This window comes from Hyaloscypha bicolor, assembly GCF_002865645.1.
Source record: "Hyaloscypha bicolor E unplaced genomic scaffold K444scaffold_55, whole genome shotgun sequence".
Taxonomy (NCBI): domain Eukaryota; kingdom Fungi; phylum Ascomycota; class Leotiomycetes; order Helotiales; family Hyaloscyphaceae; genus Hyaloscypha; species Hyaloscypha bicolor.
The window spans coordinates 178,191-198,967 of NW_020194557.1; the positions used below are offsets into that span (position 1 = coordinate 178,191).

The 20,777-nt window shown below is 49.7% G+C and overlaps 6 protein-coding genes across 7 annotated transcripts; 2 read left to right on the forward strand and 4 right to left on the reverse strand.

Annotated features, from left to right (window-relative positions):
• Window positions 1-137: 137 nt before the first annotated feature.
• Window positions 138-6,192, reverse strand: K444DRAFT_662096 (uncharacterized protein). The gene is made up of 2 exons (XM_024886655.1): window positions 5,923-6,192; window positions 138-5,870 (listed from the first exon to the last, which is right to left on the reverse strand). The coding sequence occupies exons 1-2, from the start codon at window positions 6,030-6,032 to the stop codon at window positions 305-307; spliced, it is 5,676 nt and encodes a 1,891-aa protein (XP_024738814.1). The 5' UTR covers window positions 6,033-6,192; the 3' UTR covers window positions 138-304.
• Window positions 6,193-6,955: 763 nt separating this feature from the next.
• Window positions 6,956-11,090, reverse strand: K444DRAFT_558605 (uncharacterized protein; the record flags this gene model as incomplete). Of its 2 annotated transcripts, XM_024876834.1 has the most annotated exons (2): window positions 9,552-11,090; window positions 6,956-8,505 (listed from the first exon to the last, which is right to left on the reverse strand). In XM_024876834.1, coding segments are annotated over exons 1-2 (2,604 nt in total), but the record flags the coding sequence as incomplete, so codon positions are not given. The 2 variants fall into 2 exon arrangements, with proteins under 2 accessions (XP_024738815.1, XP_024738816.1); XM_024876835.1 differs by lacking the exon at window positions 6,956-8,505 and having other exon boundaries at window positions 9,271-11,090.
• Window positions 11,091-11,575: 485 nt separating this feature from the next.
• On the forward strand, window positions 11,576-13,688 carry K444DRAFT_627958 (uncharacterized protein; the record flags this gene model as incomplete). Its single annotated transcript, XM_024882867.1, has 2 exons — window positions 11,576-11,742; window positions 11,813-13,688. The coding sequence occupies 2 exons, from the start codon at window positions 11,576-11,578 to the stop codon at window positions 13,686-13,688; spliced, it is 2,043 nt and encodes a 680-aa protein (XP_024738817.1).
• Window positions 13,689-16,307: 2,619 nt separating this feature from the next.
• On the forward strand, window positions 16,308-19,093 carry K444DRAFT_358636 (uncharacterized protein). The gene is made up of 3 exons (XM_024872156.1): window positions 16,308-16,673; window positions 16,723-18,938; window positions 19,039-19,093. Exons 1-2 carry the CDS (start codon window positions 16,444-16,446, stop codon window positions 18,857-18,859), a joined length of 2,367 nt encoding a protein of 788 aa, XP_024738818.1. The 5' UTR covers window positions 16,308-16,443; the 3' UTR covers window positions 18,860-18,938; window positions 19,039-19,093.
• K444DRAFT_358696 (uncharacterized protein) lies at window positions 19,006-19,645 on the reverse strand. The gene has a single exon (XM_024872158.1). The coding sequence runs from the start codon at window positions 19,525-19,527 to the stop codon at window positions 19,153-19,155; it is 375 nt and encodes a 124-aa protein (XP_024738819.1). The 5' UTR covers window positions 19,528-19,645; the 3' UTR covers window positions 19,006-19,152.
• On the reverse strand, window positions 19,646-20,507 carry K444DRAFT_358644 (uncharacterized protein). The gene has a single exon (XM_024872157.1). The coding sequence runs from the start codon at window positions 20,208-20,210 to the stop codon at window positions 19,764-19,766; it is 447 nt and encodes a 148-aa protein (XP_024738820.1). The 5' UTR covers window positions 20,211-20,507; the 3' UTR covers window positions 19,646-19,763.
• Window positions 20,508-20,777: the final 270 nt, after the last annotated feature.

Genomic DNA, 20,777 nt, shown 5'->3' on the forward strand with positions numbered 1-20,777 from the left:
GCCGTAGAGACGTTCGATTTGATCATTTGAACCTCGAATATTCTTTGAACAAGATTTCCTATCCTGTCGGTAACATTCTCCATCATCTTAACACGGTGGGACAGTCACTTCTCAACAGGCAATACAGCACAAAACATGAGTTAAGGAAGAAATTTCAGTAATCAATTCGCTAAAACGCTATTCATTCAAGTCATAATTCCCACACTCGCTCTCTCCTCATCCATCTCACCAATCCAATCTCCGGTCCAGCCTCCAAATACTTACAAGAATCGACAAAAGCCTCCTATAAAAAGCAATGACTACACTAAACAGCCTGTCCAGCCTCTTCATACAACACCACCAGCCCATGTTCATGCTCAGCTTCTGTCTCCTCGCCAGAATGTTCGCCCTCACCGTCGCCATCTATACTACCGGTCCACTCCGTACCTTCATCGATACTCTCGCTCACACCGGTGCCCGTACTCGTTAAGATCGTGGTGCCTCTGCTGCTTCTCCTCATAGTCTCGCCCTCGCTTTCTTCCCCGTTGCTACCCTCGTCATCGTCTTCCTCACTTTCTTTCAAAGCAAGGTTCTCCTTGTTTAAGTCGCCGTACTTCCGGTTGAGCGATCCGCCCCAACTTGACTTCCTCAGAGCACCAGCACCACCAGGAGTTTTGACGCTATGGCTACGCTTGAAGTTACCTGTCGGAATATTATGCGTAATTTGGTTCAAGGAGAGGATACGTCTGGATGCTCCCGCAGGATTGACGATTGGGACACTGACCACAGCACGGTTGCCACCCATCGCCATGCTGACCGCGCTTTGTGTAGTGTAGGAAGCTCTCGACGTAGCACTAGAGACGATCGATCCGGTTGTCGAGGTAGCATGGCTTGGGACTCGCTTTCGATCCATGGCGTCCCGCCCCTTGTTGGACTTCGAAATGAGAAGAGCTCGAGAATGATCGATCACTCCTTCCAGAATGCGGCGCTCAAGGCCCTCGGCTCGTGCTTCCATGGCATGGAGTTCCTCACGTCTGATTCGTAAGGCAGTCTCGAGACTGGAAACATCTGCGGAGAGGCGCATCTTCTGATGTGCTAGGTCTTCTTGCTCTGCTTTGAGAATTGCGACAGACTCCTTCAAATTGTCTTCCTCTTCACGCAGGCCTACAACGGTGGCCTCAACTTGCTCCTTCTGAGCAATTCGCTTTTCAAGGGCAATCGTAGCAGCTTCAACAGCCTTTTCCTTGTCTTCGTGGTCATTGGCAATGCGTTGAGTTTGAGCCGACACAAAATTGGAGACCTCTGCCGCAGTCTGCATAACCTGTTGGTGTATCTTGTCAAGCATTTCCAATTGGGCAAAGGACTTCCCAGCAGCGTGCATGTGATCCACGAGTTTGTCCAGCTTTTCGTGGACCGGGCTGTCGTCGTATTTCTCGGGAGGTGGAGGTGCTTCTTGGAGCAATGGCGTCTCAACAGGTGCAGGCCTCTCGGCGATTTTCTCTTGAAGGGCTGTAGTAGAAGATTTAGAGTGCTCATAGTGCTGTCCAACGATGAGAAGCACGTCCTTGATGGATTCGAGGATCTTGGGATTATATTCCGTGACATGATTCTGAACACCCTCAATGGCATGGATTGTCTTGAAGACTTGTTCTCGGGTGAGTTGATGCTCAGCTTTGGCGTCGGCATGAGTCTCTTCAACTCTCGTGAAGGTATCCTCAACCCTGTTGAATACGGTCTTTGAAGCTTCATCCATCTTATCAACCGAGTCGGTCAGAGTCGTACCTAGAGTATCGATGAGGATCTTCAGCTCTTCGGCCACGGCTTTGGTGCCTAATAGCGCAGCTTCGGTTTCGAGATTCTTCTCATCTCCCAGTTTCGCCTTTGCTTCCGCCGAGAGTTGTGCTTCATCGTATTTGCTCATCAGCTCGCTGAATTTCTCATCAAGCTTGGAATCGAATTTGTCCCAAGTCTGCTGGAATTTCTCATCCGATTCGAGTTTCGAACCAACCACTCCAGCATTGGATTTCTCAAATTCGCTCTTCATTGTCTCGAACATTTCCTTGATATCATCAGTAATGTTTGCATTCTGGCTGATGGTTTCTCCAAGACTCTCGAGGAATTTCCCCAAGGCTTCGACGCTGGTAGCTCCTTCATCAAGCTTCTCCTTAATGGCATCTTTGAATTCTTCAAGGAAGGTCTTGATCTCAGTGACACGTTCACTAACTCCGACCGTCTCTGCTTGGCGTTCTTCGAATGCTTTGGCATTGGTTTCCGCATGAGTTTCGATGCGGCCCTTGAATTCTTTCATCAATTCTCCCAGATTCTTGACATCCTCTTTCGAAGCCAGATCTGCCAGGTCGGACGACACCATCTGCTCAATAGTCGTCTTTACATCGAGACACACCGCCTCAACGGCTTCAACATCCGTCTTCGTCACCTTTTCAAGATCCTCAGAGTCCTTGAGTGCGCGTTCCTTAAGCTCTTCGAGACCTCCAAGAATGTCGCGTACCAAGACCTCAATGACATTGACATCGTCGCGCTTGGTGACATCCTCCAGATGCGCTGTTAGGTCTTTCACAGAATCCCGAGTCTCTGAAACTAAGAGCTCCATGGTATCGAGATGTTCCTTTCTGTCCAGGTCCTCACTCTCCATGTCATCGAGCTTGGCTTTGGTATTTCGAAGGAGCGTCTCTATGGCCTCCATGTCCTCTCTCTTGACCCCATCCTCATCCCCTGACCTGTCTTGGCTCGACATCCCTGAGACCGACTCTTGGACATTACGGAGCATTTCCTCAACGTCGGCAAGATCATGGCGTGATAAGGATCCAGGAGCAGGTTGTGGGGGAGGGGGCGGTATCGATTCTAGGGCCTCAACTTTGATCCGAAGCTGCGTAATCAAAACCTCCAAGTTATCGATGTCATTTCGTTTCAAGCCCTCGGCGGCAATAACAGCTTTATCACTAATCTCTGCCACAGCTTGTTCTCCGTGCCCGTTTTCTCGCAGTCTGTCGATATCAGCTCGGACTCCTTCAAGACCAGCCTTGAGAGTGTCCAAGATTTCATAGCTGACAGTCATATCAACAGGCTTGTTACCGATCCTCTCAACTTCGATGCGAAGACCTGTGAGTCCGTCGTGGAGAGCATCAAGTATTTCGCCAGTGCCAGAGAGAACGCTCTCACCGCCGTCACGGGGTCTCTCAATATCTGCGCGGAGACTTTCGAGACCTGTTCTGAAAGCCTCGAGAATCTCATCGTTGCCAGCGGTTGGGACGCTGCGGACGAGAGAAGAACCCATCGCCTCCCTGAGATGCTCCAGCTCGCCTTGAATGGCCTCAAGTGAACGGGTTGACCCCTTGGAGACTGCCATCTCTATTTCGGCAGTAAAAGAATCGAAGCACTCACGCATGCTTTCCATGAGCTCATCTTTGACGTTAAGATCAGCGGCACGATCGACGTAGCTTTCCATGTCGTTTCGAAGCTTTTCCAATCCATCCTTGGTTGCATCCAGTACTTGCTCTGTATCCCGTCCCAGAGCCGACACATTTTGCTTCGCTTCGTCAGAGACAGCCTTGAACTCCGCATGCAGAGAGTCGTAGATTTCGTGCAATTTATCCATGATTTGCTCTGCGTAGGGATCCATAGGTGGTGCCTCTCTGAAACCCTCTTTGACTGCGTCGAAGAGGTCGTCTCGTGTCAAGCCTCCGCTAACATCTCGGCTTAAAGCGGTAGTGTTGGCAGCAAAGTCGAATCCATGTAGTCCCTCTTTGACAGCAAGCAGCATATCATCTCGGGTGATTTCTGGTTCTCTAGGTTCTGGCGCAGGGGCGGCCGGAAACTCAAATTCCTCCAAGCACTCTCTAACTGCATCAAGAATCTCATCGCGTGAGAGACTTGCCTCCGTCTCAACTTTAGGAGGAGAGAAATGCTTCAATCCTTCTACCACTGCTGCAAATACCTCTTCGCGTGACGCTGCTCCAAGTCCTCGGGAATGGTCCTGTGGAGCGTACTCTTGGATTCCTTCCTTTAAGCATGTCAGGAGCTCTTCTCGTTCTAGACCGAAATGTTGCAGTTCGATATCTGGCTTGTAGTTCTCCCAAGCCTCCTTCACTGCTTCGATAATATCCTCCTTCTCCACGACAGGGCTTCGTGATTGTTGTGGTTCCTCATTTAAAGCCGCTCTCACGGCATTGTAAATTTCTTGATAGTCAACAGTGTTGCGTGATACTATAGAAGATGAAGATTGTCGTCGATGTTCGCGGAGAACACGATCCATATGGTGCTTCAGCTCCTCAAGTCCATCTTGGACAACCCGAGCCACATGCTCCTTTTCGGCACCAACATCTCTTGCAGGGGAGTCCTTCTTGCTGGACTGCTCTAATTTCCGACCAATCTCCCGACCCATGCCCAAGACTTCACCTCGAAGCTCTCGAACTAAAGCCTTCACTTCTGCTGTGAGCCCTCCTCCTTGGGCTACGCTATCCTTGATTGTACGGATGATCTTCAGGATATCCTCATTGAGAACATCCGCCCCACGGGTTGCTTCGGCGCCTCTAACATTCTCCTTGTTCGCTCCGACCGCGAGGAGGGCCTCAACTCGTTGCATCATGGGACCAGATCTTGCTTGGTCGAAATCAAGCTCCAATCTGGGGGGCTCACCGAAGCTGAAATTGCGAGGTCTATTTCCGGCCATACCACTCCCATTACCACTACCAAGCGGGACAATAGCCTGTAAGTTATTGTTTCTGATCTGCTGAAGTAGATCATCAAGCTTCTGCGCAGTAGAACTTCCATCTCGAGCAAGGCGATCTGCAACTTCTGTCAGACGAGAAACAAGCTGGTTCTGGCCTTCCTTGGTGCCCATCTCTCGAAGGATCTTTTCCAGTAGGGCAAGACTAGCAGCACCATCTGGATTACAACACATTGGGCTAACCATCGATTCTCTATCCAGGGAGGCCGAAAAGCTGTTAGGGCTTGGAATCCGTGGAAGGGAGAATGGTTTAATAGCTCTTGATCCAGGGGAGCTGTGGGGTTTGTTCTCTAAGAAAAGTGGCCCGGGTCCGTAGATGCTTGATTGTCGAGAACCAGCTTCCGAGATGTTGTTAACAAGTTCTCGAAGTGTCTTCCGGATATCTTCATCCCGAGAATTTGTGGCCTCCTTCAGACTGACAAGATCGGTTGCGTTGTCCTTGCTTCTCCTGCTAAGTTGGGCCATTTCTCGTTGCAAACCCGTGGCAATGCTCGTGAGGCTGAGGATCTGGGTGGAAATTGCGTGGAAGGTCTGTGGAGTGCGAACCAGCGCAGTAGATTCATTAGTCACGTTAGAGAGTGGTTCATCCATGTCCCTGTTGGCCATAGTCTGTAATGCCAACATTGTAGCTGATTGAGGTGGTGTATTCTCGCCGAGTATACTCTGAGGTGGTCTTCGAAGCGACGGTCTCATGGAGGGCGTGTCTCGAGTTGGAGTTTCCCTACCAGAAGTTGGGGTAGCGGAGCGATTCGAGTCCCTCTCTGGTGACTTCTCTGGTGACCGCAATTCCAATTGGAACTCTTTGTTTGTATGTGGTGTTGATGGCCGACCTGCACTCTTCTCTGGTGATCTGGGTGAACTGAAAGAACCTCCCTCCAACAAATTGCTCAAATCTCTCACGTTTCCAGTTTGAAGTGATTGCATACGCTTGTGAGCAGCGCCCTTAATTAGAGACCGTTCGGGGGAAGTTTCGATGCGCTTGGAAACTGCATTTGTGACGTAGCCACTTTCTCGGGCTTTTTCGGTCAAGGCAGCGTGTGCGGATTGTATCGCACTCGAGGTATTGGGTCGTGAGGTTACAATGGGGGAGGATGGATTCATAGGTAGTGGAGGAGGTGCGCGTTCCGGATCAGAGCTGTCCCACCTGTGAAGCTTGCCATTAGCACAAGTCCTAGCCTGTAAACAGATCGACTTACATAGGCACAATTGCTCGTCCCCCATCTGTTGAAGCAGATTGATGATGTCTCAATTGTCTCTCGCTATCACGCCGTGATTCATGCAAGGCGTCTCGTTCTGTCGAAGGCATACTGATCGAGTGAAGTCGCGAGGAATGAAGTCTGGAATGTTGACGCGCAGGACGTCTGCGGAGGTTCAGACCATGCGAATATAGTTGAAGAGGTGGAAAGAGCTCAGGCCACAATGATAGAAAACTCCAAGATACTTAGAGGTCTTTGGGTCAAGGGTTGGTAATGCCGTTTTGATATCAAGCAGGGTTTGTGATAGTTGCCAGCTCGGTGTTTATTTTGGCGTGTTTACTTCCGGTTGCGGCAGTCGCGACGAGGCGCCCGGCGAAAATAACCTCCGACCCCTTCCCCTTTTCTGTTTCAACCCCACGACATCAACGTAGCATAAAATCGTCATTGAAAATGCTAAGGATATATTTGTGAGATAGGACAGACTACGAGAAAGTCAACAATGTAGGCGCCTATATCAACATTTCAATAATTAGGAAAATAGTGATGGGAGAGGCAGTTTGGAGAACGGTATTGTAGAGCTCATAAGTTCCTAATTTTTTTCGGTTCTGTCCACTCATGCGGGTTACTTTCATTGTGTAGAAAAGGAAGGACCAGAGCTTTTACGGTAGCAATTCCTGTTAAGCTTCTGGAAAAGTATTTTGATCACCAATGTAGGCAGATCTGAGCTTTTATGTCGAGTCGTAGCAAAGGATTCAGAAACACGGATTACAAACGCTAAAGAACTACACGACACCAGAGACCTCCAAATGCCTATGTCCAAACTCCAAACTGACTCAAAAACGGTGGGTATCCTCATCGCTCTTTGTTCAATACATCCTCCCTATGATTCATCAGGGTAGTAACAAAGGAAAATATCATGACGTCGTGGGGAAAATGTTGCTATGGGCCATCCTTCTAATCTTCCAAACTGTGCTGTTCCTCCATAAGCTGACCGAAGCCTTTCTTGTCGTCCTGCGAGGGCGGCTTATTCGCTCCAGGGGAAATCTCGCTCGTCAACTCGAGTGCACACCAGGTAACTTGAGTTGGAACCTTCGCCCGACAGACTGCTCCTCATTAATGGCCGTACGATTTCCCTAGCCATGCTCTTCACCTCTTCCAGCCTCTTCTCAAATTTCTTCAGGCTCTCCCGAGAGTAGATCTCTGGACTCAGCTTCAAGAATTTCTTGCAATCGTCATGGTTTAGATAGTTGGATGGCGTAGTGCCTAGGATTCGGTAGATGCGTCCCAAATTCGTGCTCACTGTTTGGGGAGATGATGAGACGGATGATGTAGGGAGTGGCGAAAATTGCTGAATTGTTTGGTTGGTGTGGTGCGTAGTGGTAACTATGACAGTATTGTTTCGAGAATGATGACCATTTCGAGATTGTGGCATTTGAGGCACTTGAGGTAGTGGTGGTGGTGAGGTATGCTCTGCTAGCCATTGCCGGAATACCGACACAACAAGCCAATCCAAATAAGAATTCTGTGGCGTGACTCTTTCTCCCCTCGAATTCAGGAGATTGAGGCGGAACAGTCGCCCTTCAATCTTGCCCACTAGATCTGCGAGATCCTCGACTTTGTCTTCAATAATCTCAATAACAGAAGTAGGTAGCTGATGACGAATGTGTCGTTCTCCAACAGGCCACGCACCAACAACGTGGATGAGGGCCTCCTGAAAGATCATTTTAGATTGTGAAAGATATCCGAGTTTTAGGTACGAGGAAGGGTATTTTGCAATTTGTTTCCAAAGTCGAGATTGGAATTGCAAAAGGTGGTGATCGACTCGTGGGCCAACGACAGCGAGTGCATCATATAGGTCCGCTAAGGTGAGAAGTGATTTGCATTGTAAGTAGGCGGTTGCGATGTCGATTGGGTCGAGAGCTGGTGGATAATTGTAGAAGATTTTGAAGAGATTATCGTAATCATTGAGAAGGTCTTGCTCTTCTTGAGTCAGCTGAGGGGCAGATGGCCCATGTGAGGAGGGAGGAAGGCTGAGGTTCGCCACGGATCGGAAAAATGAGGGGTTCGACGAGGGAGGTTTGTTGCGAACTGGGGGTGGTCGGATATCGGCCGAACCAAATAAAGAGACTTGGTTGTTTTCCTTTTGTACCAACATAGGAATATCGTCATTACTCGCGCCTGTGTCGAGCTCATACCTCCATCTCTTCTTCACTTCTCGACCATCTCTACTCCTCGCTGACTCATTGCCCGAGTCCTCCCCCATTCTTGACAATTCTGCTCCGCCATCTGAAGGTCCTGCCCGCGACCATTCTTGACTTGTGCTGGCTTCGAAGAACCCAGAACATTGCGTGAGAATGAGACGGTGCAGAAGGTAGCGATTCGTTTCGGAGCCAGCCTTCACGAGTATTTCGACGTCGCCAGTGTGACTGAACACCGGGAATTCGTTCTGCGGAATAAATGATGCACCTCCAGCATGGGATCTGCCATGCCGTCGATGTCTCGAGGATCTCGAAACTACGGATGAGGGCCCTCGAAGGGCAAGAGCCTGGGAAGGCTCTACCTGCGAGACCATTTTCGTTGAACCTTGGAATTACTGTCGACCATGAGTTATTTGTACCGAGCGTGGGCAGAACGTAGGGAAAACGTGGGAAATGAGCTTACTTATTTAATATGCCATCTTCGCGCAAAGGTGATGAAAAGCTTGCGCGAGGGCTGAAATTAGTATATACTCCCGTACCTTCCTTCTTCCACGGCGCACACGCGAGGCTTCCTTCTTATCACCACCACCTCTACTTGTCCCCTAACTTCTGTCTCAGACCAAGTACACTCTGTCTCTCGGCGACTCCTTCACACTCACGAAACGCGTCGAACTATCGCAACAACAAAGCCAGCAACACAAAGGGTGGACTTCCCCTTGAAGTTGCAGGCTCACACAATCGCGCTCACGCACCAGCCGTGCTGTGGCGACGATCACAAGCAAGGTCTGAGCATGCCTCCTGTGGCCCAATACTTGTGCATAGCCTAGCAAAGTGCCCCCCTCTTGCACCGAATCAATCCATGGGAAGCTGCAGCTGCATGCATGTCTTGGTCGAGTTGGCCAGTCTTCTGCGGGCAAGAGGGCGACTTGAGTTCTGCTGTGGATTTGACTGGCCTCCAGCGAGTGCGGCTTGCCAAGAGTATGGTTTTTAGTGGCCAGCATCGGCCCAATCGAAGGTCGTGGCCGGGAGCCAGGATTTTGTATGCTGAACAGTCTTGCATAACTCGTGCACTATTCTGCACACAGTCGAGCAGCTGAGCTGACCGAGATCACTGGACGTTGGGCTCACATGATCCATCGCTCAACTTCATCGGAAATGTTCGATATATTCTCATTTGATTTCGGCCGACGTCGCTGATGCCAGCGAGTGGCCCTAGAGCATAAGATCCCACCGAACCCTCTATCCTTTTTGTTTTACAATGTATGCCATGCCCATTTCTAGCTACCCACCGTCGTCCCAATGCAAAAAGGCAATCCCACCAAGCCGAACTCCGATCCATCCATCCATTTTAAGATCCCCCAAATATCGCACAAAATAGCAACTAGCTCATGTCCATCTCCACTTCCATGGTGTGGCCAGTGAGGCTTTGACTTTCGTGAAGAGTCCCCCCTTCAATCCCATTTATCATGTGCTCTCCGTTGATCATCGGCTGAAGTTCGTTGTTCATAGCATGTCCATTCATTCCATCCATCACCATCTCTCCGTTGGTCGTCGGCTGAAGTCCAACGTCAATCTTAGGAGTTGAGCTGGCCTCCATAATGACATCTCCCTCGAAGATTGGTACGGGTCCTCTGAGGTTGACCCATGTATTCTCTAAACTTGTGTTCACAAGCCGACCTTGTCTCAAATCCTCCCCAAATAAGAAGTATCCTTCATTCGATTCAACAAGATAGCTTGCCAAGCCCTTGCTCTGAAGCCGTATCTTTGCGTCGGTTATTGGGAAGTGGTTTTCGATGAACTTTGTCCAGCCTCGAGCGGCAGCTTGAATGTCTTCGTCGGCCGTGTTGACAGATGACCAGCCAATTCCCAGATGTCGGGTGAAGTCGTCGACAGTTGGCTCAGCGTGGCCGTTCGTCCGCTCGGGCGAGCCTGGCGACACCAGCGTTCCGTTGCTCAGGACCTCTTCCGAGATTGACGGAGTCGAGCTCAAATGCAGTCTCTGACTCTTGGATGCGCGCAAGATGGGTCGCTCAGGAACCGACGCAGCTATTGCAGCCGCAGCAGCCTTTGTCTTCTCTTGTTCTGCTTTCTCTTCGGCCCACGTTCCTGTCTGACTGCCGGCTTCGATGATGCACCCCTTGCGGTTCGGCTTTATCAATGTCATTCCTTCGCCATATTCCCACTCCTCTTCATTCTCTGGCTCGGGCTGAACGACTGGAGGTTGGACAGGGAAGTAATCGTCTTCGAGATTCGATCCTGCCTCGTCGCGTGAACGTTTTCGGCCGGCGGCTGAGGTAGGAGTTGCGCTTGCGGGTGTGGGATTCGACCAAGAAGATGTTAAAGGTGATTGATGGGCGCCGTTGGTGAAGGGTGAGGTGAATTGTGGGCGGTTCGAGGCCATATTGAAGGAAGGCTGTGGTGGGAGGTGAGGCGGCAAGACAAGAACAGGTGAAGAGGATGAAAAGGGTTGATCGAAGTATCTCATGGTTGAAGGTGAGGTATGTTGACAACAGGCGTTGAGAAACGAGGCAAGTGAATGCCTCAATTGAAGGTGAAGATGAACGGAAAAGAGTGGGACAGCGGTGTAGGAAGGGATGATACTTATGGGAAGTGTGGAAGAAAGAAAGGAAAGCTGAGGGAGCGGAATCAGCAGCAGCAGAAAGGCTGCTTGGTTGACTGGGAGGCGGAAAGCTCCATGCAGTGTGTGATTCGCTGCCGCTGCTCGACGGTTGGTCTTGGTTGCGCAACATAAGAGCTAGGCCCGGACGAGGCTAGGCCAATAGTGCTCCACATCGAAAGCAGACGCACGTCGCTGATTTGCTGGCATAATTCTGCCGCACCGGGAAACCCTTGCTTTTCGTCTGAGCTCCTGCCTCCCCCGCTGTCTCAAAAATCCAAGGCTGGCATGGCATCGATTCTTGCCGAGAGGGGGCGCATGACCAGATCCGCCTGAATTGTTCATGTGCCGGATGGAGTCACGTGTGCGGTGTATCGCAAATGCTAACATACAGCTCCCAGACTACCTGGAGAAGAGACTACGAGAAAAATTTATGCAGTGAAGCATTCTGCAATCAGCAAAAGCCCGGTTGTCCATGTTGTATCACGTGGCATTTTCACGTGATATTGTCACATGCGTAGATCGTGCGGTAGCTCTATGCTCAATGCCTAGCTCCCAAACCTTAGAAGCTAGTACATACTTCCCTTGAACAGACGTTGCTCTCTGCATACCGGCTATGCAAAAATGGAGCTAACTGGTATGTTCACGTGCTTTACCGCTGCCTGAATGCCTACTAGGTAGCTTACGAAATTAACTTTTCCCATGTCAGCCAGTGACGGTAACCAGGCTCAGCCTTCGCGTGACCCTCGCCGCCTGCCACGCAACAGAGCCAGAAATTGTGACCGAGAACTTCTCCCCTCCTCTCGAGTAAAGAAACTGTTCAACAATAATTGCAATTATGGCTTCTGTCACGTCTCTTGATAGTGATATGCGCAAATTGCGCCTCGACAGATACACTCCGCAAGCCGCGAACGAAGTGCGAACTTTCATCGAAGAATCCCTTGGAGAGCGCTTGGATGGAGGGGACCTGCTCGCAAGCTTGAAGGATGGAGTCGCGCTGTGCAAGTATGACTTACCTTCTCTATGCATCGTTTCCTTCTCCTGTGTACATGCTAACAAATATATCTTCTTTCAGACTCGTCAATCTTGCAGTACCAAACACTCTCCGATTCAAAACCAGGGCTGTGATGCCTTTCGTTCAGATGGAAAACATCGCCATGTTCCTGAACGCATGTTCGAGCCCGCCGTTTAATTTGCAATCGCACGACACATTCCTCACTGTTGACCTCTACGAATCCAAAGACCCGGCGCAAGTACTACAATGCCTTGGCGCATTCAGCAGAGCAGCCCATCGAATAAACCCTTCAAGGTTTCCCGAACCAATAGGTGGGAAGTCGCGCGGCTTGAGCCCACAAAGGACCGGCACGCCAACCGTAGGCGGAGGCAGTTACGGAAACCGGGGTCGAGGCGTCAGCAATGCCAGTAACACCTCTTCAGCATATAACCCAGGCTCGAGACCGGTTCTAACGCCTACGAAGACTGGCGATTCAAATAGTGGAAGATGGAGTCCCACCAAACCAACCTCACCCGGCGTCAGCAGTTGGAGCAAAAAGTCCGATGAAGGAGCCACCGCACCAGCATGGAACATCGCGCAATACGGATACATGGGGGGAGCTAGTCAGGGCAATCTGGGGGTCTCATTCGGGGGTAGACGGCAAATCACGAGTGCTGGTCCACACGTTCCAAATATGGCGGAGAAGGAGAAGAAACGCAAGGAGGAAGAAGAACGCTTGCGGATCCAAGCCGAAGAGGACGAGCGCAGGCGGCAGGAAGATCAAGAAGCTGAGGAAGAGCGAGCGCGGATTGCTGAGGAGCAGAAATGGGCCGAGGAGACGAGAAAGCTGAGAGAAAGGGAGCGACAAAAGGCCGAGGAAGAGAAGCGAAAATGGGAAGAAGAAGAGCGAGCGTGGCGGCTGGAAGAAGAAAGACGGCAGAGAGAAGAGCAGGAGGCTGAAGCCAAGCTTCAAGAAGAGCGGAAGAGGGCTCGAGGTAGTAGTGATGCTCGATTACGCGGACAATTCTTGAGCCAGTATCAAGCAGAGAATGGTGTGTCTAGGGGCAACAGCAGCAACGATGGCCCGGAATCCAATCGTATCAAAGAACTCGAACGAGAACTCGAATTAGCTCGGGAGCGCGAAGCTGAATATGAGAGAGAACGACAGGCGAAGATCAAGCAGCGAAGTCGTCAAAACATAGAAGATCACGACCTCTCTGTTCGAGTCAAGGAAGAGAGCGCAAAAGTACGTTCTCGTTCACGAAGTCGACCTCGAGCACCATCCCGCAAGAACAGCGATGAAGTCTGGAGGGAAGACGAAAGAGAATATCTCCGTAAGCAATACAATGCCCACCACTCCAGCGAACCAAACCCATCCCGCACCTCACAACCACAACCTTCGAAATCACCTCGTCCACTCCCTGATCCAGCCCCTCCAGTCCGCCTGGTGAAGAACAATACTGGGCCATCATCAAGGCCTCTCCCAGACCCCAATAACTACTCAGCATCACCACAATCTCAGGTCCCTAGTCAAACCCGAACAGACCGCTATCTCTCATCGAACCCTCCTCCCCAACAAGCACAAGCACGTACAACGTACTCCAACGAAATCGGCGGCTTCGACAGCGCAGCTGAACGCGATGCCGAAGATCGTCGTCGTATGGTTTCACAGCAGAAGACTAAGGCTGGCGGCTGGGCATCAAAATCTTTGCTGGAACGAGAGATGGAGCTGGAGAGGCAACGGCAGAAGGAATGGGAAGAGAGCCAGAAAGAGATCAAGGCTAAGGTTCCGAGAGGCGATGGCGTGGATGGTATCGGTGGTGGGATTGGTGGGAAGTGGGATGTGAATCAGTGGACTGGGTATACTGGCGGTGATGGGCAGAATAGGGGGTCGCAAGGAATTGGCTCGGGGAGAAGGCAGATTGTTGGGCCGAGACCGCCGCCTCCGGGTCGTTAGTGGATAGGTGGTGGTGGTGGTGCAAAACGTGCTGGGCATGGAGTTTTGGTTATGTGGGGAATAGGTTAGATTAGGGGTAATGGCATTGGGTGGGGTTTGATCCAGCGTTGGGATTTTTTATGCAGGCAGAACGAGATATGATCGGATGAATTGATGAGCATTTTGTGTTGTCTTGTCTTCACCTTTGGTGTGTCTTTCATGCTTGGCGCAGATGTCTTCTTTGTGTCAAAGACTTTGAGCACGTGGTTCCAATTTTGCATTGCGCTCAAAGTCCACTTTGCTTTTGTCACGGATGTGATAGGAGGTCAAGTGAACCACTTAAGTGAATGTGAGAGTCAAGTATGCCTCAGATGCGTCTTGCAAAACATAACAATCAGAGTTGAAAGCTTTAGGAGTGAAGCGAATTGGCAGGCCATGAGATAAGCTTATGCCTGAGACAAAGAAGAGACTAAGCTGTGAGTGGTCGGTTTATAGATATAGATATAGCGGAAAGTACGAAGTGTAACGACACTTTGTCAGTTGATGTGAGAAGGGTACTAAGAGAAGGCTAGGCTATCATTGGCCTGCAAGAAGTGTAGCTTGGATGGGAGATTTTCAACGAAACTAGGTGGTTTAGAGACTAAGAGAATACTAGGGGTTTATCGACCAGTAAAGATGCGTAACGAAAAGGTCAATGTGCAACGAAGGCTTTGAAAAGTTAGGTGAATTGCAAAGGGGGTGAAAGGGGCTGCATAGGTGGGTATGTTTAGCAATGGGAAGTCTCAAAGGGGAAATAGGGCGACGGGCAAGGGACAGCCGTCTTGCAACGAAACTCTGAAAGCAGAAGAGAATGAACAGAAGAGAATGAACAGAAGAGAATGAACGCTAATGCTAAGTGAGTTGTGCAACAAAAGCTTTGCATTGTCGAGTGAATTTCCAAGCGGAACCCATATTTACCCTATTTGAACATATGTTGTGCAACAAAGTGTTTGGCACAAAGTGGCGAATGTTTGAAGTAGCCACTAAACAACTGTGGGAAGCCTCTCAGTCCAAGTCAAGCTTGTGGCCAGTGTCCTTGAACCCGTTGACGCCGACTGAAGCCTCCTTCTCAACCATCACTGACCCTTCTCCAGTGAGCCTCCTATTCTGACAGCGTCCTAGCCATTGAGCTTGCGCCTCGATTCGTGGTTTCGCCGTTTGCTGTTTGCTCACAGCTTTCGTATCAAGAGGTGTAGTTAGCTAAGTTGGATGGCTCAGCTGGGAATTTGGAAATAGTCTTAAGGCCGGGTTGTTGATGAGATTGGAATGTGTGTTTCTTCCGAGTCGTGTGGTGGTTGGTATGGCTCGGCGGCATAGCACGAGGTACAGCAAATATAATGGGAATGGAATTGGGCTCGAAAACATGTTTTGTGGTTTGGTCCAAAAACCCGAAGAAGAATGACTTGCTCTCGAGGTCGAAGAGCCAGATAGGAGATGGACAAATTGGATTAACAAGTTTGGGAAGTCTGGACATTGCGAAAGATAAGTTTCTTGAGATTCTGCGGAGAATATGTGCTGCCGCTAATGAGACAATACTTGTACATCCTCTAGGAATAGTTCATGGGGAGCTCTTCCTGCTTAGAAACAACGTTCCACTTGAAGACCGTGAGGGCAGAATGCCAAGTGTACAAACGGAGAGCGCAGCATGCACTAGCCTCGATATCATAACAGGCAGAAAGCAAAGTGTACAAAAGGGACGGAGGCTGATGTCAACAGCACAAGATGCTGCTTGGTCCAGCAAAGGACGCTTATCGATGGGCAAGGAGTGTTGGACTACAAAGATAAGGGATTCTAAGATGTATGGTTTGAAGTGCAAGAACAAGAAAGCTAAACGAAGAAAGGGATGACAGAGGGCCGAAGACGGGCCGTTCCAACGCAACCGAGGATGATTGGAAGGAGCCAAGCAACAGTTCGTTGATCCGACTGTGACTTTCCGATCTTTTGCAACCTTCCGGATCTGTAGGCAGACCAACGATTGCAAAGCCTTCTGTTCTGGAAGATGTTTCGTACCTCGAAACGTGGTTTCTGCCCCGCCTTGTCAGGGGAAGGAGCCCGGGATCCGATTTTGTGGATTGAGACTCGAGGCTCAGTATGGGGAGAACTCAGCCCCAGGATGATTTTTACACTTCAGGGGTGGAGGAAGGTCCTGGCCCTATCACGCATCTAACCCCCTGGCCACACGTTCTAGGACCTTTCTCACCAATCAGTTGACTTCGTGGGGTACGACCCGCAGATAGAGAAACGTCCCGTCTTCCTCGGCCATCGAGACGCATACAAGGGATTTGAAGAAGGTTTTACTGGATTCCCGAAACATTTACCTGATGACTGCGTCGTGTCTCGTAGAGACGAGCTTCAAAAGCAAGGACGAATGGGAGAGTAGGGTGGGTTGGCTGTGGCGTCGACTAGGCCAAATATGGCGAGGGGGAGATCACTTTTGCTACTGGCGGCACCTGGCCAATCCTGAAGGCCTGTATGCTGACTCCACAAACTCAGCCGTGAGCGTCAGAAGGTCGCAACCACGTTTTCAGCTGGACGACATGTCAACAGTCGTCAACGAGCCAGGCTCCGTTGCAGTGGTATCAACCCAGCCATAGTCCTCTCCACGCTTCGATCGCTCGTTTCTTCCACTTTACTAGGATCCTCGCTTCATTGCTTCCGCCTCGTCCTTGCAATAGACACCAGGCTGCGATTGAAAGCGGGGCCACCGCGTCTTGCGCAACTAGACAAAGACGTACAAATGGCCACCACTACTCCTTCTGCATCATCACGTTCAGGGCGAGCGTCTGTTGACGCTTCAAGCAGCAGCTCAAGCCCCGCCGCACAAGCAACGAAGACAGGACGCCCGAATCAATGGAGTGCTTCAAGGCAGAGGAAGCTGGCACGGCTATACCTGTATAGCATCCTGCCTCCGAATGAAATCCGGCAAGCGTTGGAAGAGAAAGTCGACAGCTGGAAATGGATGCCAGGGTAAATCGTTGTGCAGCAGCTTAAATTTGCATAAACTAACCATCTACAGAAAAGAGTCTACTACCAAAGTTGTCCACTCACTTCTGGACAAGGATCCAAGATGGCTGAGGCCCAAAAACAGAGAAGAGATGGATGCCAGGATAAAGGGCTTGTCAGACTCAACGCAACAGCGCAAAAACTTGCGAAGATTCTCCCCGAAGTCCTACGGGACCACACTCGGCCCACTGACAGAAACCCCTGGTAACGAGGCTTTCCCCACGCCTGATTCCTCCGACTTCATTGAGGACATTGAAAACACCTCAGTTCCGGAACTTAACATGATCTCAACCAACGAATTTAGCCAAACACCCCTTCAGGATTTGTTGGCGTGGGCACCACAAGAACCTATTGCAGTATTTCCAGGTCCCTCTGCTGCTTCCTTCTATCATTCGCAGCACACCGGCAAAGCCTCCGTGTACACAAGTTCTATTAAAGAACCATCCATCGCGGCTTACACCCCACAGTCTCTTGGGTCCGAGGATCCTTTTGCTGCGTATATGCAAAGCACGACTCAAGTCGGCGTAGTGAACGAACAGAGCGAGTCCGCTGAATTTAATACAGAGGATATAAAACGACGTCTTTCTCAATACTCGGATGGATATCTTCAAAACATAGTCCGGCTACTTGAAGCCTTCTCGATCTCGGACGCCTCAGGTGCTACGACTTCGCAACTCACTCCCTCCCTAGATGATGCATCGACAACGTGTGCGAGCACTGTACGACCTGCATCTTCCACTGTCACCTCGTCCGGGAACGGAAGGGGGAGGATCACATTACCCAGTGCATTCCTATTTCTTGATCGTTATGTCAGTCGACAGGGCGTTTGCTTGCCTGGGTTGCGATCCCACGATTCCGGAACCTGCTGGTGTCTTGAGGATTTGGATCCTAAGAGTCCACTCTGGGTTAGTAGGACTGGATTATCGAACCCACGTATTAACGATCCTCCTCAAAGTTTGAAGCACTTAGATCTTCGGTTCCGGGACATCTTTGGAAATACGGTGCTTCATATGCTTGCCTGTCGTGGTGCCGACATAAATATTATCTTCAAAGCACTGAAGCAAGGAGCAGATCCGAATGCTAAGAATTCGGCGGGACAGACCTTTGCCCACCTTTTCAGCCGGCGATTTCTGCGTACACTGTCTGAAGACAAAATGGTCTTGGTGTCTGTGCTGCCAAAGTTAGCCTTGTTTGATTTCAGATTTCACGACTGTGATCTCTTTGGCCGAAGTTTCTTCCATGTACTCACACTTGAAGCAAATGATGTCAAAGACAACGCCCTGCAGGGCCTGACATGGCTCGATAGGCAGAATCGACCTGCAAGAGATGCTTTCGGCTGGACCTCAGCCATCGATCCAACCACACAGGCCGGGACAACTGCTCCTGCCCAACGAACCTACACCTTGGCAGAACTCGCCAAGTATCCTCACCTGAGTTCTGGTGAAGGAAGTCCCGAGGAAGACTTTTCCGAATCTGCTGATCCCAATTTTTTGATCTTCAAGCATGCACGGCTACTTGAGACAGCACGTCTAGCAATCGACGTTCCCGATATCGAAGATACACAAGGTCGCAATGGCCTTCAGTGTCTAGCGGAAGCCTCTCTCTCCCTCGGCGACGATGAGGAAATATCGCCGGCCAATAATAAACGTAAGCGCGATCAGTCTGACCCCGATCCCGCAAAGACGAGGCTAGCATTCCGTTATGAGCTTGTCCAGAAAATGATAGAAGTGGGAGTTGATGTCAACAACTATGACAAGAAGGGGAATATTGTGCTCATGGCCTTCATCACTCATCTCCAGGATGGTGAAGACGACAAGACTCTCACCCGGCTCCTCAACTATATCATCCAGAACGACGCAAATATACATTGGCGAAATCGTGACGGGGAAAGTGCTTTACACATCGCCGTACGACTGGGCCGCAAAGTTGCCACCAGAGTTCTCCTGATAAACGGCGCCAACGTTCATGCTAGGGACACTGATGCCAAAGGTATATTGGCTGTAGGGGAAGCGCATTATCTCAAGGCGAAAAAAGATCCGCCGTTATATGCTTCGATCATGGCTTGTATGGCTCTTTGCATACAATACGGAGCTGTGGCAAGGCCAACTTTGGTTCAGGAATGGTCGATAAAAGAGAGGAAGGGTCAATAATACTCCAGAATGTGATCTAAAGCAGATAAAAGTGTCGTCGCTGGCCTCTCTCAAACAGCTAGAGTAGGACAGCTTTTTGGTGAGTTCAGAAAATCTCTCACGAAAATCAGGAACAACGTCATAACAAGTGTTCAACGGTCCCCCTCTGCTCATTCTATCTTATACTGACGGCAAAATAGAACAAGCTTGGTTGTAAGGTTACTTATAACCACGGGCACAAGCATTAGCTTTTTCGAACTTGACGAGAGGGTGGTTCGCTTTGCCTCCATAACCTTTTTAGACTTCCAACGCCGTCAGGATCCAGATTGATCCTTCGATATGCCAACTTGACTTCTGTTCGTCCTGGCCAATACTAGCTTCTTTGTCCAATGTACAGAAAGGAAGCAGTACAATACCTTCTTCGAAAGGTAGTATATCTCTCGAACCAATGTACGAGAAGAACTGGTACAAGGCCCGTTTCGGGGAGCAGCATGTCTCTCAACCCAATGTTCGTCACAGTTAAGAACAATCCTGTCGAATGGGGGGCTTTTGGTGAAAGTGGGATATCTTTCAGCGCAGAGAAACAGGAAATCATAGGGGCAAAGAAGTGTGGTTCGTTGAGGTAATCTTAGTGACTGCGGATGATAAAAGCGAGGCAAAGTGGAATAAATACAAAACGTCACAGCCATAATCCAATGAGTTACAATTTGTTCTCGCTCCTTTTGGATCTCCTGAGCAATTCCAGAAGCCTCGAAGGCTTCGTACTCGGGAATACAGCAACATCTAACAATATCAGGCTTCAACACTCGAATCTACAGATTGCATAGATACTCAAGAGCGGACATCTGAACATCTGGTGCGAGCGTTTGAAGGGCCTCAATATCCATACCTTATGTGTGTTCTCGGCCACAAGGAATAGACAATTCTATCGTGGTCGTGCAGCCGCAGCCGGACCTCGTGTTTGAGGAAAGAATGGGGACGAGCCAATAGCGGGTGCAAATATCTTCAGTTTTCGAGAGCCATACTCATACGGCAGCAACTTACGACTACTATTCGGATACGAATCGAAGTTTCTTTCAACAACCGATGCGCGTCTTCGTCGTAACAGTCCCGACGACAAGATCAGACAAACAGCGCTCGCATGTGTTTCCGATCTGCGATGAGCAAACTTTTTCGATCTTCTAGAACATGTTTTCTTGAGCCTCATGGAAACACCATTTTGGCTTGCGGATATTGAGAAGAAGACTTCGCATCGCATCAACTGAGATTTGGGGAAAGTGGTGAAACATCTTCTGAAATTTTTCATTCGTCTGGTGTTTGAAACGAAATATTCGCGACTTGAATCAACGAATGGCAGTTCGCATCGGATCATCGGATCAGCAAATCAGTAGAAAAATAGCTTGAGAAGTGACAGATTGGCAAGGGCACTGCTGTAAGTCTGACTAGCTTTTTAAAGAGAATGTTTGTTTCAAGTGCGGCTCTCAGTGACGATGCAAAAAAGTGTTTGGCTTTATCTTGCGGGGACAGACAAGCTTTCACAAGCCAGGAACGAAAATGCTCCGAGATGTTGGGTTACAGACGAAGGAAGTTGAGATTGATGAAAATATATTGATATCACTGACGAGAGTCTAGACTTCTACAATGGGTGGGCATCTGGTGTGAGAATTTTGGTCTTTGAGGTTGGCAATCAAAATCTGTTTCCAAATACTCTGCACACTTGATTCATGAAGAAAGAATAGACGAGTAGTAATAAAAGTTCGTAAATCGTTGAGTAATAAAATCTGGATATTCGAAGAATAGAGTATTGTACAAGAGTCGAGTGAGATCCGTCAATCTGACATTCCAATCTGGACCTCCCAATAACCCGGACCAGCCGTAAACCCATCCCATTATCACCCAGTGACAAGTTCAGGATCCACCCCTCGCTGCCACTAAACAA

Excerpts from the sequence above, each read along its gene's own strand:
- K444DRAFT_358696 (XM_024872158.1), bottom strand. The coding sequence starts at position 19,527 with ATGGCTGTGACGTTTTGTATTTATTCCACTTTGCCTCGCTTTTATCAT.
- K444DRAFT_662096 (XM_024886655.1), bottom strand. The coding sequence starts at position 6,032 with ATGCCTTCGACAGAACGAGACGCCTTGCATGAATCACGGCGTGATAGC. Across the intron at positions 5,871-5,922 it reads GGACGAGCAATTGTGCCTAT|GTGGGACAGCTCTGATCCGG; the intron begins GTAAGTCGATCT and ends CAAGCTTCACAG.
- K444DRAFT_358644 (XM_024872157.1), bottom strand. The coding sequence starts at position 20,210 with ATGATCCGATGCGAACTGCCATTCGTTGATTCAAGTCGCGAATATTTC.
- K444DRAFT_358636 (XM_024872156.1), top strand. The coding sequence starts at position 16,444 with ATGGCCACCACTACTCCTTCTGCATCATCACGTTCAGGGCGAGCGTCT. Across the intron at positions 16,674-16,722 it reads AGCTGGAAATGGATGCCAGG|AAAAGAGTCTACTACCAAAG; the intron begins GTAAATCGTTGT and ends AACCATCTACAG.